Source organism: Rhipicephalus microplus, chromosome 3, assembly GCF_043290135.1.
Source record: "Rhipicephalus microplus isolate Deutch F79 chromosome 3, USDA_Rmic, whole genome shotgun sequence".
Classification (NCBI taxonomy): Eukaryota; Metazoa; Arthropoda; class Arachnida; order Ixodida; family Ixodidae; genus Rhipicephalus; species Rhipicephalus microplus.
In genome coordinates, this window is record NC_134702.1 from 261,789,085 (window position 1) to 261,802,396 (window position 13,312).

The 13,312-nt window shown below is 47.0% G+C and overlaps 1 protein-coding gene and 1 long non-coding RNA gene across 11 annotated transcripts in view; one reads left to right on the top strand and one right to left on the bottom strand.

Annotated features, from left to right (window-relative positions):
- The window catches only part of LOC142804240 (uncharacterized), a 349,173-nt gene that overhangs the window by 272,187 nt on the left and 63,674 nt on the right, over positions 1–13,312 (bottom strand). The window lies entirely within an intron of this gene.
- The window catches only part of LOC119170521 (polyamine-transporting ATPase 13A3), a 1,084,416-nt gene that overhangs the window by 79,813 nt on the left and 991,291 nt on the right, over positions 1–13,312 (top strand). For 4 of the 6 annotated variants that reach the window (XR_012894535.1, XR_012894534.1, XM_075890967.1 and 1 more), the window contains exon 3: positions 3,064–3,186. The exons of the other annotated variants lie outside the window; for them this stretch is intronic. Coding sequence is in view for 2 of the 4 variants with exons in the window: in XM_075890967.1 (XP_075747082.1) it covers positions 3,064–3,186 (123 nt within the window). In the remaining 2 variants the exon portion in view is untranslated. The remainder of the gene's footprint in view (positions 1–3,063; positions 3,187–13,312) is intronic. 6 annotated transcript variants of the gene reach the window in all.

Genomic DNA, 13,312 nt, shown 5'->3' on the forward strand with positions numbered 1-13,312 from the left:
CGAACCTAATAACTCTCGCAATCGAACGGGACTGTTGCTCTGAATGAAAAAAGCGAGTTTAAAAAAACGGCTTTGCTCTTTCGTTAGGCACATTACTATTGACAAATTAACAAAAAAATAGTGCCAATGAAGTACATGACACCTTTTTAAGTAGTTCTTATGTATACATGCCAAGAAAGGAATGTTCACAAAACGATAACTAGTCCCTACAAGTTGCAAGTCATCTTTTCGTACACTCTGATTTCTTCTCAATTACTTGTCCTCTATACTTACTTGGCCTAAATGTCTGTTAGTGCTCAATATATAAAAATAACAAAATAAAACAACCAATTTAATGTACAATTTTTTTCGTACTTCTTGCTAGCGGCTACAACAAGGTGGTAGTTCTGTGTCTTAGTAGAAGCATCACTTTGTGCCACCTGCTGCCTGAATCGGTGGTGTAGTGGTTATGGCGTTCCACTGATAATCAGAAGGACATGGGATTGAATGATGGCGGCAGCACCTGAATTTTTGTTGGATGCGAAAATAGTTAAGGCCCGTGAACTTAATTTTGTGTGAAGGTTAATGAGCGCAGATGTTCAAACACGTGGGAGCCCATCTCTCACTATATTCTCCCCCACTAACTCAAATATCTCAGCCATCTGGCGGGATACCAGTTGTTGCAGAACTACGCAGTCTTGGTCTCTACGTCTTTTCTACTGTGAACGCTGGCTTGGGCCTCTTCGGCGCAATAGCGAACAGGTTCGTCATATGATTCGGCGGGTATCCACCTAACGTGGCGGCCTTCGTGGTCAGCACTTCCTCCGCTTTCCTCACGCGTATGTGACCAGCGGAGTCATCTGCGCACCGCCTAGCTTCTCTTGCGTCGCCACAACAAGAACTAGCTCAACGCACTGCTGCAATTGGTTTATAAGCGAGAACTGTACTTTCTCATTGCTGCCTCGAATCGTCGCTTTGCTTCATTGGCAGTGCACAATTCGTATGCCGAGTTGCGGGAGGCTCACGGCCTGAATCAAATGAACCCCCTGTCCCAAACAGCTCTTGGGAGTCACCTTCTGGACAAGCTCGCGCTAAACCCTATCTCAAATGCACCACCCAATTTATTCGCCGTGGGAGTAAGGGGGGAAAACTTTGAGTTCTTTGAGTTCTTTGTATCAAGGATTCCAGTAAACACACAAACGTACACCTGCCCAAACACAATTTCTGTACAGTCGGTACCCCGACACTCATGGTTCCTTCTCAGGCCCAACTTTCTCGGGACACTTCAATGCGGCAGTGATCTCCGAGGGCCACCACATTTACGGCCTCTCTTTCCGCACACCTGATGCTACTGGAATGAAGAGGTAGCCATTGCTTTCGCCCCTTCTCACCCCTCAGCAAGAGGGATCATCATAGATTCGTGTTTCACATGTTCCCAATACCTGCCCGGTAGCATAGCTGCTCTAACCGCCAGTCTAGTGGCTAAGGTACTCGGCTGCTGACCCGCAGGTTGTCGGTTCGTATCCCGGCTGCGGCGGCTGCATTGCAGGCGGAAATGTTGTAGGCCCGTCTGCTCAGATTTGGGTGCACGTTAAAAAACTCTAGGTGGTCAAATTTCCGGAGCCCTCCACTACGGTGTCTCTCATAATCATATGGCGGTTTTGGGACGTTAAACCCCACAAATCAATCCTGTAACCGCGGACCTTTTTCACGCTGCCTCATGACGCCCCACAAATCAATCCTCTAACCGCGGACCTTTTTCACGCTGCCTCATGACGCTGACTCATGCTGGTCTCCCCAAGTAACAAAGCGGCTCATGCCGCTGCCTGCATTTTTTTCGGGCTGTCACGTCTTTCGACCCGCGTCTCTCCCAGGCACTTCAGCTCTTATGCACTGCCACGAAATTCTCGATAATATCGCACCTCACGCCGTGTTTACTTAGAAACTGCACACGGTTTCTCTAAATAGGGCGAGCGACCTCTGAGACGTTTGAAGACAAACACCTTCTTGTGTCCTGCAGCCGCCCAGCATTTCATGTCGGGTATATATGGCTACTGTGCGCATTGTGGGTGGCTTCCCGGCACCTACGTCATGATTTCAGTATGCCCCGCCATACTTCTTCCTTTTCCAAGCTCCTTTCCCATAGTCACAAGAGTGGCTTGGAAAGAATTCTTGCCCGGCTGCTCCAACCTGGACGCTCACCGCTCTTTGGTGCCCTGTGCCCTAGCAGCAATGATCTCCAGTGAAATTGTGGAATAAAGAGATGACCCAAGTGCGTTTGTAGTGGAACTCTAAGTGTTTCTAATTAAACGCTTTTCCATCACCACTACTATGGCGTCTCTCATGATCCTACCGGAGTTTTGCAAAGTAGAACTCCATGTAATATTATTATTGTGGTCTTTGCATTTTTTAGCGTGTATAAAGATTCCGCAGTAGAAGTTTGCGGCTTTAGGTCTCTTGTGCCACTAAATTGTATTTGCCAATTGCGTAGCTAAACTGTATTTCGCACTGTGCAGTGTCAAGAAGATTTACAGATAAGCAACACTTCACAAGATGATGTCGCCAAATTCTGCATTGTCACCTCAACCTTTGTACCTCTTCTTTTTACAAAATACTAAGCGCACTATGTGATAGACTTGAACAACAAAGTAGCACACAGATTGAAAGTTTTTTGAGGAATACGCGGTGTGATAATTATACCAAGGACCATACCAACATGCGCATCAATTTCACTATAGGAGTAAATACCAACTTTAGAAGGCGATATGCTTGTACCTGTAGCGTAGACGTACGCAAAAGCATTTCACTCTAAGAGACTGGTATATTCTGCCCATTGCGGACGTTTGTGAGTTTCGCACACGACGAGTACAATGTGCCTAGCAGATGGTGCGAGCAACCATCCTCACTACGCTGTTTCGTTCATACTGCTCTAGGTGCTTACTCTGTTTCATCTAGAAACCATAACAAACATCGTACAAGCTCTCTTATCCCAGTTTGCACTAAAGATCAACTACTTCTGGAAAGACGTTTTACCTTCGCGCTAAGTCGATTCCTATGAAACAGGAATTGAACAATTTTTTTCAGGACTCCCATTCTCGGCTCAATATCACACAAGTCCAAGCGTATTCGTTGGACAACCGAAGGCTTTCGTTGAGCAACAACAGCTGCCAGCGGCGAAAACGCACGTTCACCTTTGAAAACGAAACGGTAGGTGTGCCAAATAGTTATTGCGCCTGAACGCATATGTGCCTTGCTGAACGCTGTAGCATCGTTCTGGCAGTTTTACCGTTGATATTTTACTAGTATTTGCCGTAACAAATAAGGCGGACAATGCATTATGTTTTGCCACTGTTCTTGATTTCACAACAAAGTTGTCTGGGCACCTACTACGGCTGCTGCTTCTCCTCCTCTTCATACTAATATTTTTGCTACTACTACTACTACTACTACTACTACTACTACTACTACTACTACTACTACAGCAGCAGCAGCAGATGTAGTAGCTGTAGCGAAACTGGGTTTCTTGCTGCAAGTAGCACTTGCAGAGCAGGTATATTGTCACGATGAGTCACAAGTACTGGGGGATTTATTAAACCACCAGGTAGCTAGCACTAGGTCGATGCGTCAGTCGTGGCTGGCTCTCAAGCAGAGAAGAAGCACGCGATCTTCTTTTTCCTCCAGATTGAGAGCCGCTCTTGCTGTCAACCCACTACGTGCTGGTGGCATTATCCCCCCTTCCAAAAAGAAAAAAAAACAAGTACCAAAAAGAGGAAAGGAAAGTACATAGCAGCACCGCGATGCTACTACATAGGCACGTGAAAAAAAATTGAAAATTCGGATAAAGTGAAAGTAAAAATTGAAGAGCGTGCCAATATAGAAAACGTCAATGAACGAGAAAGTAAGTTCACAAAATAAACAAAAACACAAAGAACGCTGTATGGTAAAGGAAAAGTTACGAACAACGCGCAATAAATGGTTTCATGCGCAACACATGAACGACGTCCGGCCTCAGCCGTGTCCTGCTCCGTGCATGGGGTGTTGAGTCCGGAACCACTTCGTAGTTCACGTCACTGACGCGGCGTAACACTTTATATGGGCCAAAGTACCGGCTCAGCAACTTTTCACTAAGGCCACGGCGGCGGACGGGCGTCCACACCCAAACTTGATCTCCGGGGCTGTAAAACACTTTTCTGTGGCGGGTATTATAGCGTCGTGCGTCTGCCTGCTGCTGCTGGCCGATGTGAAGTCGCGCGAGTTGCCGGGCTTCCTCAGCACGCTCTGCGAATTCTTTGGCGTCTGTTGCAAACTCGTCTTCGTCCTGACACAGTAGCATTCAGTCTAGCATGGTCTGCACTTCGCGGCCGTAGAGAAGCCGAAATGGCGTGAATCGCGTGGTCTCTTGCACGGCGGTATTATACGCGAAGGTCACGTAAGGTAAGATCCGGTCCCATGTTTTGTGTTGTACGTCGATGTACATTGAGATCATGTCTGCGAGGGTCTTATTCAGTCGTTCGGTAAGTCCGTTGGTTTGCGGGTGGTACGCAGTTGTCCTTCGGTGTCTGGTGTTGCTCAGTTTGAAAACTTCGTCCGTAAGCTGCGCCGTGAATGCCGTCCCTCTGTCCGTTATTATACTTGAAGGAGCACCGTGTCGTAACACGATGTGGCGCATAAAAAATTGTGCTACCTCAGAAGCCGTGGCTCGTGGGATCGCCTGGGTTTCAGCGTAGCGTGTCAAATAGTCGGTCGCGACGATCACCCATTTGTTGCTGTCCACAGACATAGGAAATGGCCCGAGAATGTCCATGCCGACTTGGTCGAACGGCGTGCAGGGTGCTTCAATGGGCTGAAGCAAACCAGCTGGCTTAACAGATGGTTGCTTTCGGCGCTGACATTCCCGACAGCTCTTGACGTACTTCTTTACGCTTGCTGAAAGTCCTGGCCAATAGTACCTCTCGCTCACTCTGGCAAGTGTCCTTGAGTAGCCCAGATGACCGGATGTGGGTTCGTCATGGCAAGCGAAGAGGACGTCGTCCCGCATGTCTCGAGGAACCACCAGGAGGTAAGCACGGTTGTTCGAACGAGCGTTCTTCTTGTACAGCACACCGCCTCGCAGGCAGAACGACGTCAACGAGCGGGATAAATGACGTGGTATGATTGCGCCCTGGCCCTCTAAATGATCAATGATTGGACGAATCTCTGCATCATCTCGCTGTCGTTTGCTCAAGTCTGATGCACTAACGGCGCCCAGAAAGCCTTCGTCTTCCTCTGCTTCCTGACTGACGACATGAAGGGGTGCGCGTGACAGTGTGTCAGCGTCTTCATGCTTACGGCCGGACTTATGGACGATGGTGACATCAAATTCCTGCAGCCGCAAGCTCCACCGTGCTAGCCGACCTGAAGGGTCGCGCAGGCTTGCCAACCAACAGAGCGCGTGATGGTCCGTCACTATCTTGAAGGGACGACCATAAAGGTACGGGCGGAACTTGGTGATTGCCCACACGACTGCGAGGCACTCTTTCTCCGTAGTGGAATAATTCGCCTCAGCACGGGATAGAGAGCGGCTGGCGTAGGCTATCACTCTTTCGATGTCCTCTTGACGCTGAACGAGCACTGCACCGAGCCCAATGTTACTAGCGTCGGTATGGACCTCCGTGTCAGCATCATCGTCGAAATGAGCGAGAACGGGCGCTGATTGCATGCGCTGTCGCAGCTCATCAAAAGCTGCTTGTTGCTCGTTTTCCCAGACAAACGACGTGTCGTCCCTTGTGAGACGAGTCAGAGGTTCTGCTATCTGTGAAAAGCCATGAATGAATCGGCGATAGTAGGCGCACAAACCAAGGAAGCGCCGGATGGCTTTCTTATCGACAGGAGCTGGTAATTCGGCAACAGCGGCAGGCTTGTCCGGATCGGGACGGATTCCTTCGGCGCTAACTACATGTCCAAGAAATTTTAGTTCTTTATAGCCGAAGTGGCACTTCTGTGGCTTTAGTGTGAGGTCCGCCGATCAGATGGCCTCCAGCACGCTGCGCAGGCGGTGAAGGTGCTGCTCGAACGTGGTAGAGAACACCACCACATCATCAAGGTAGACAAGACAAGTCTGCCACTTGAGCCCTGTGAGGACAGTGTCCATCATTCGCTGGAAAGTTGCCGGTGCTGAACACAAGCCAAAAGGGAGCACTCGAAATTGGTATAGGCCGTCTGGAGTCACAAAGGCTGTTTTCTCACGGTCTCGCTGATCTACCTCGATTTGCCAATACCCGCTTTTGAGATCGAGAGAAGTGAAATAATGGGCACGACGAAGTCTATCCAGCGAATCGTCGATACGTGGTAGCGGATACACATCCTTTTTCGTCACGTTGTTAAGCTTCCGGTAGTCGACGCAGAAGCGTAGCGACCCGTGCTTCTTTTTGACAAGTACGACTGGAGATGACCATGGGCTGTTAGATGGTTCAATAACGCCATCGTCAAGCATCTCGGTGACTTGCGTACGTATCGCTTCACGCTCTTTGGCTGACACGCGGTAGGGGTTCTGGTGTATCGGACGTGCGTCCTCGTACGTGATGATCCTGTGTTGAGTGATGGACGTCTGGCGGATCTTTGAGCAAGTTGCGAAGCAAGACCTGAACTCGAACAAGAGCGCTCGTAGCGCAGTCTGGTTAACGGTGGACAGATGAGGATTGATGTCAATATTACTCAGTGACGTGTCTGCGGTATCCACTATTTCCGACGTGAGACAGTTGGTGACGTTTGCTACTTCGTGGGCAAACGCTATCGAAGTGCCACGGAAAAGATGTCGATGCTCGTTGCTGAAGTTGGTTACGAGCAATTCAGATCGGCCATCACGTAGGTGTATTACACTTCTAGCTACACAAATGCCTTGCTGCAGGAGGTGTTCTAAATTTGTCTCAGCCACCACATCGCCATCGCCCAAACCACAGCATGTTACGTCGACTAGAACACTTGTTCGTGGAGGAAGCGTCACACTCTGTTCAGAAATACGTAGTACGTCGACACGCCTTCCACCATCCTGCACGTTGATTGCTCGCTGGGCTGAGAACGTGACGCGGCGCTCTCGCAGATCAATGATAGCTCCATTTTCTTGTAGAAAGTCAACCCCCAGAATGACGTCACGGGAACATTCGCGTAGAACAAGGCAGCTTGCTACGAATGTGTACCCTTGAATTTGTACCCTAGTTGTGCAGGCACCCAGTGGAGTTACGACGTGGCCACCAGCTGTCCGAATCTGCGAGTTATGCCACGGCGTGATGACTTTCTTCAGCTGCGTTGTCAGTTTCCCGCTCAGTATGGAATAGTCTGCGCTGGTGTCCACTAACGCATTAACTGCACAACCATCAATTGTCACTGCTATGTCGAGTGAAAGTCGGCCATCCTTTGCAGCAGTATGTGATGTCGGACCGGTTTCTGTACAGTTCTGCGTCAATGGGAGGTCTTCAGCGCTTCGACGTTCAGCGACCCCGCCCCCAGAGGTCGCTTGGTCTAGTTTTCCCGACGGGGGCTGGGAGACCGTGTGGTAGAATACCGCTGGGGCGTTGATGAAAATCGCCTCGGTGATGGCGAGCGTGACTGGCGCCCGGCAGATGGAGGTGCATGCTGCTGGGAGAGGTAGTTTTCGATGTCGCGCGGTCTCTGGCCGTAACGGGGTGGCGGTGAGTACGCAGAGAAGCCGCGAAGCCCAAGACGGCGATATGGGCACTGGCGGTACAAGTGATCAGCTTCTCCACTGTGAAAGCACAGAGGCCGGCGATCAGGTGTGCGCCAAACATCAGACTTTCGAGGAGACGTGCGCCGATCATCGATGTACTGAATTGGTTGCACTGAACGATGGGCGACAGAAGCACCAGGGACAAAGGCCAACGGTGGTGGCGTGTACGTGCCTTCGTAGTACGGTATGTGCTGCGCTGACTGTAGTGAAACAGCAGGAACAGGATGGACGAATAATGGCGGCGATGCAGCAGGGCGTTTCAATGCTTCCGCGTAGGTTGTCTCACGGCGGTATTCAGCAGGTGCTGGCACAGCTGTATCATGAGGCAAGGTGTCTCGGAGGGCCTGGTGCAGCTCATCCTTGATCAGAGTTGCAATAGCGTTTACTGTAGGATGAGGTGTTACACCAGCCTTTTGTAACTCTTCACGTATTATACCACGGATGAGTTCACGTAGACAGTCGTTGGTGGTTCTAGTGGCGGTGAAAATGTCGGCAGTAGACATGCCATTGACTTGCCTGTTGTATTGGTTGGATCGCTGCTGCAGCATTTTTTCCATTGTCACGGCCTCGGACAAGAACTCCGCGACCGTCTTCGGAGGGCTGCGCACGAGGCCGGCAAAAAGCTGGTCCTTGACACCGCGCATCAAGTGACGCAACTTCTTGTCCTCCGTCATTCTTGAATCAGCCCGTCGGAAGAGGCGCGTCATGTCTTCGACGAACGTGGTCACAGTTTCGTTTGGCAGCTGGACGCGGGCCAGAATAGCTCGTTCAGCTCGTTCTTGGCGATCAGCACTGCCATAGGTCTGCAGAAGTCTACGAGAGAATTCGGGCCACGTCGTCAGCTGTTCCTCTCGGTTTTGATATCATGTACGTGCCCCGTCTTCGAGATAGAAGTAGACACGACCCAGTTTCGCCGCGTCGTCCCACTGATTCAAGGTGGCTACGCGCTCGAAATCCGCCAACCAGTCCTCAACGTCCTCGTGCTCCGAGCCATGGAACGTCGCCGGTGCGCGTGGGCTTTCCAACGTGTAGCGGTTCGACGTCGTGCTTCCCGTGCCGGTTGCCGATGTTTGCACCGAAGCGCTGGTCATGTTTGTCGACGTGGTGGGAGCAGTATCGTCGGCTTCCGGAGGCAATCCCCTGATTCGGCGGCTGGTCCGATGCACGGGAGTATTCACTGGCACTGGACTCGTATCGCGGCTTCCTGGGGGGGGGGGGGGGGGGTCTGCAGCATCCGTGAGACTACCCAGCACTTCCACCAGTTTGTCACGATGAGTCACAAGTACTGGGGGATTTATTAAACCACCAGGTAGCTAGCACTAGGTCGATGCGTCAGTCGTGGCTGGCTCTCAAGCAGAGAAGAAGCACGCGATCTTCTTTTTTCTCCAGATTGAGAGCCGCTCTTGCTGTCAACCCACTACGTGCTGGTGGCAATATTGATTCTGAAAGTGGGCGGCAACAACAGACACAAGATTCACAGCACTAGGGCCACCAGCTCGCACTCGGCTTCTTTTTCTAGGGTCGTGACCCACTACAGCACATCATCTTCTTCCTTTCTACAATACCTTGGCGGCGAACATGAGCTATTCTGGCAAGTCAAGGTGACGAGAGTAGGAGTGGGTCGTGATAGTGCTTGGGGCGACTCAGGTGGACAGTCCAAGGAACAAGGTGGCGCCTGTCTATTATTTCATAATACCCCTAAAGGCCCTCGAAGGTGTATTACATAGGGAAACGGACACATGAAACAAATCATTGTACGCTTATACAATGTAAAAACAAGTTTATACAAAATATTGAAAGCGAGCTAAATACAAACAACAACAACAACAACGAAAACCAGATACTTTGGAAAAAAAATAAGTAGAGATAGATTATTGACTACTGCAAACATAAATTAAGGGCACTAACAAATACAGTATACAAGGAAAAAAACTAAAACGAAGGCATGATCTTAAGATAGAAAAGTTTGCAATTAACCCATAAATAGCACAACTCAAGTGTGAACAATGGTCGTGAAAAACATTAACCCATGATAAGAAGAAAATTAAAACACAGATGTACATATGAAAAGCTTATTGATAGTACGCACGGTGGATATCTAGTCAGAAATGTTGAGTAAAAGTTCGCGAAATGTTGTGTAATCTGCTTGAGTGGCAATGTGGGATGGCAAGTTATTCCATGCAACTATTGTTTGAAGAAAAGGAATTAGCATAATGAGCTGAGTGACAAGTTATACGTTTTATCTTGAAGATATAGTCTGTTCGCAGAAAGATGACTGTTGGTGCTTCGAAGATGCGGTGAAGGTATGGGTGATTACCCGAGATAGTTTAGTAATATTATGGTTCACGTAATCATACTATGTCATGCTGTGTGAAAAGGACACTCTTAATGATTAAAAAATTTTGACTACTTCAATTTCTGTGTTATATAACGAAATGATAGGAAATTGAATTTGTGTATTTCGAAGGTGAAATAAAACAGCTTTTGTTTTATTTATATTTAGTTTTAAGGAGTTTTCTTGGGCGCAGACGCTAATTTTAGACAATGCGTTATTTGCTCGACTACCTAGATTGCTGCTGCATCTGCTTGAACAAAAAACTTGTATTGTCAGCATATATATTGTAATGAACTGATTCATCAATACGACCTATCTTATTAACGTAAAGTATAAAGAGAAACGGTCCCAAGATGCTTCCCTGTAGAACACCTGTTTTAATGTTTTGTTACGGAATGATTGCTTTCAAATATGACGAATTGAGTGCGTTGTTGCAAGTATGAAGTGATGTATTTGTGCGCAACGCCTTTTATACCATAATGATCCAACTTTTGTCGGAGAATTTTATGATTACTGAGGTCGAAGGCCTTGGAGGAATCAAGAAAAAGAGCGAGTACCATATTTACAGATTCAGAATTTTCTAGAATGTATTTTTTCTGTGCACGTAGCGTAAGCTTAGTAGATTTATTTTTCTGGAAGACACACTGTGCTGAAGTTGTGAGGTCGAATTTGTCAATAAAAGAGGTAAAAGGCTGCAAAATAATTTTCTACACAACCTTAGAGAAAACAGGTATAATTGATTTAGAACGATAGTTGGACAAGTCATTTCTGGGACCCTTTTTATATATCACTGTGACTTTTGCTATCTGCATGTCTCGTGGGAAAGGTCCTGTGGACAAACTCAAGTTGAAAATGTACGTAAGAGAGGGTGCTAGTATGTCAATAGCATACCAAACAGGTTGCATTGGAACATTGTCCGCGTCAGTGGCTTTGCTGTTACTGAGTGTCAAAAATGTCGCTACTAATGGGCTCTAGAAATAGTATTTATTTATTTATTTATTTATTTATTTATTTATTTATTTATTTATTTATTTATTTATTTATACATACTGCAGCCCCTATTAGGGCTATTGCAGGAGTGGACATACAAATGATCAGGTGATAACAAGCAGAAACAAAAACATGAGCATATGGCACAAATTTGTGGTTCATAGTACTACACAAGATACAGAATGAACAGAGCAAGAGCACAGAAAGAAACAGAACATAGAAATATCTACTTAACACGCATGTGATATTGCACTCAGAAACTGCTCCAAAGGGAGCCCGCGGGTATCGCCGGGTAGCGAGTTCCAGAGCTCAATAGTGAAGGGAAAAAAACTATACTTAAACAACTCAGTTTTGGGGTGAAGTGGCGTAATATTTAGCGCGTGTTGACTACCGGTGTGAACAGAGGGTGGTGTGGCAAACTGCAGATACCTGTGGAGTGAGGGCAAGCGCGGCGAATTAATCAAGGTGTACAGGAGCTTTAAGCATTCTGAATGGCGCCTGGCAGATAAAGGAGTTAAACCCAAAGGTGCTAAGTTGGACGTAGGCGAAAAATCTCAGTCATATCTTCGGCAGATAAAACGGACGGCTTTTTTTTGTATGGATTCTAGTTTTGCAATGTCGGACGCTTTGTGTGGATTCCACACGACACAACCGTATTCGAGTAATGGCCGTACTAACGTTTTAAATGTTAAGAGCTTGTTTGATTGTTGTGATTAGTCGCATCTTTTAAAGCAGTACTACTGATTGTGGTGCCACCAACAAACAACAAGAAGACGATAAATGCCCCAGCTAATTCAGGCCCTTGAATTTCCGTACCATCTTTTACAATTTTTGCTAACGCCTCCTGGATTTGAAGTGTACTGTTAAGTGGCTTCCAAAAGTTTTTGTACTCCCTGGCGTTGAAGTAAATAGTTTCAAATAATATTGTTTACTTTTATCACAAAGTCGTTTGGCAAGAAAGTTTCGGAGCTTTTTAAATATTACAGGGCTCCAGGCGACTTACACACCATAAATGCCTTGAACAATCGGTCCTGCTTTCTTATAACTTTAAGACATTCTTTGTTTACCCAATGTTTGCGACTATTAAGATGCTTTACATGACTTCAGAGAAAAACATTCAAAATATATTTCAGTGAGGTTATTCATAAATAAATTGTATGATAAATTGGGGCGCTCGCTGCAAACACATTGCTGCGGTGCTCTAGTGAATCCACCTGGGGAGTCAGCTCTGTGTCATATATCAGGGAGATGTTGACGGGATCCCTGAACAAAAATGCTAGAAGCACGCTTTTCTTTATGCTTAAAGACATTCGAATCTTTTGAAAACATTGCTCTATTATGTTTATGAAATCCTGGACTATCTGATAAAGTATTTGCAGATCACTATTTGTCACAAAGAAGGCAAATTCGTCTGCATACACATATAATTGAATATCGATAGGTGTTGGAATCGAGCTGAGAACAACAGCTCGCGCTCGCCTCCTCTCGGTGAAGTTATGACGAACTGCAGCACATAATCTTCTTCCTCTCTACAATAGTAAAAATTTATTAATAGCAGCAGCAAAGTAGTCGTAGTAGCAGTAGTAGCAGTTAAGAAGTAGTAGTAGGAGGAGGAGAAGGAGGAGGCGCAGCTGCAGCAGCGGTAGTGGTAGTAGTAGCAATAGGAGGTGGAAAAGCAGCAGCAGCAATAGTAGGTGTAAGGCAACACCTACTACATCTCATCACGACGGGACCATCCTTTGAAAGTGTGTGTATAATGTCACGCAGCAAAGGACGACGCAGTTGTCTATGAGGAAAACAAGTTGATTGGAGCGAACCTGTGCTCCCCTAACAACTGAAAAAATACACAGGCGGCGCAGCAGCGGCCAGCAAAACGACGGGCACGCTAGTAAGCGTCGGCGATCGAATTTATTTATTTATTTATTATTTATTTATTTATTTTCATACCTCAAGGGCCTCCTAGAAGAAGGCATTACATGAGGGGTGGTACAAGTGACAGACTAGAACAAAAAACGAGGGTAGGGATGAGGGGGAAGTGTGCTACCAACATGACTATACACAAGACCGTTGCAACAATAAATGAGTGGAGAAGCATAAAAGAAACTACATGGCCGGACACGCTACATGTTTTACATTGGGACCAATCAGAGTTTAAACAGCTTGGATAACCGCGCTTTACAGCAGTACAAAAGTGCAAACATACAAGTCAGAATGGAAACAATGGCAATGAGCTAGGTAGCTATATATTTGGTAAAAACAGAAAACAATATGATGTCAGAAGGCAA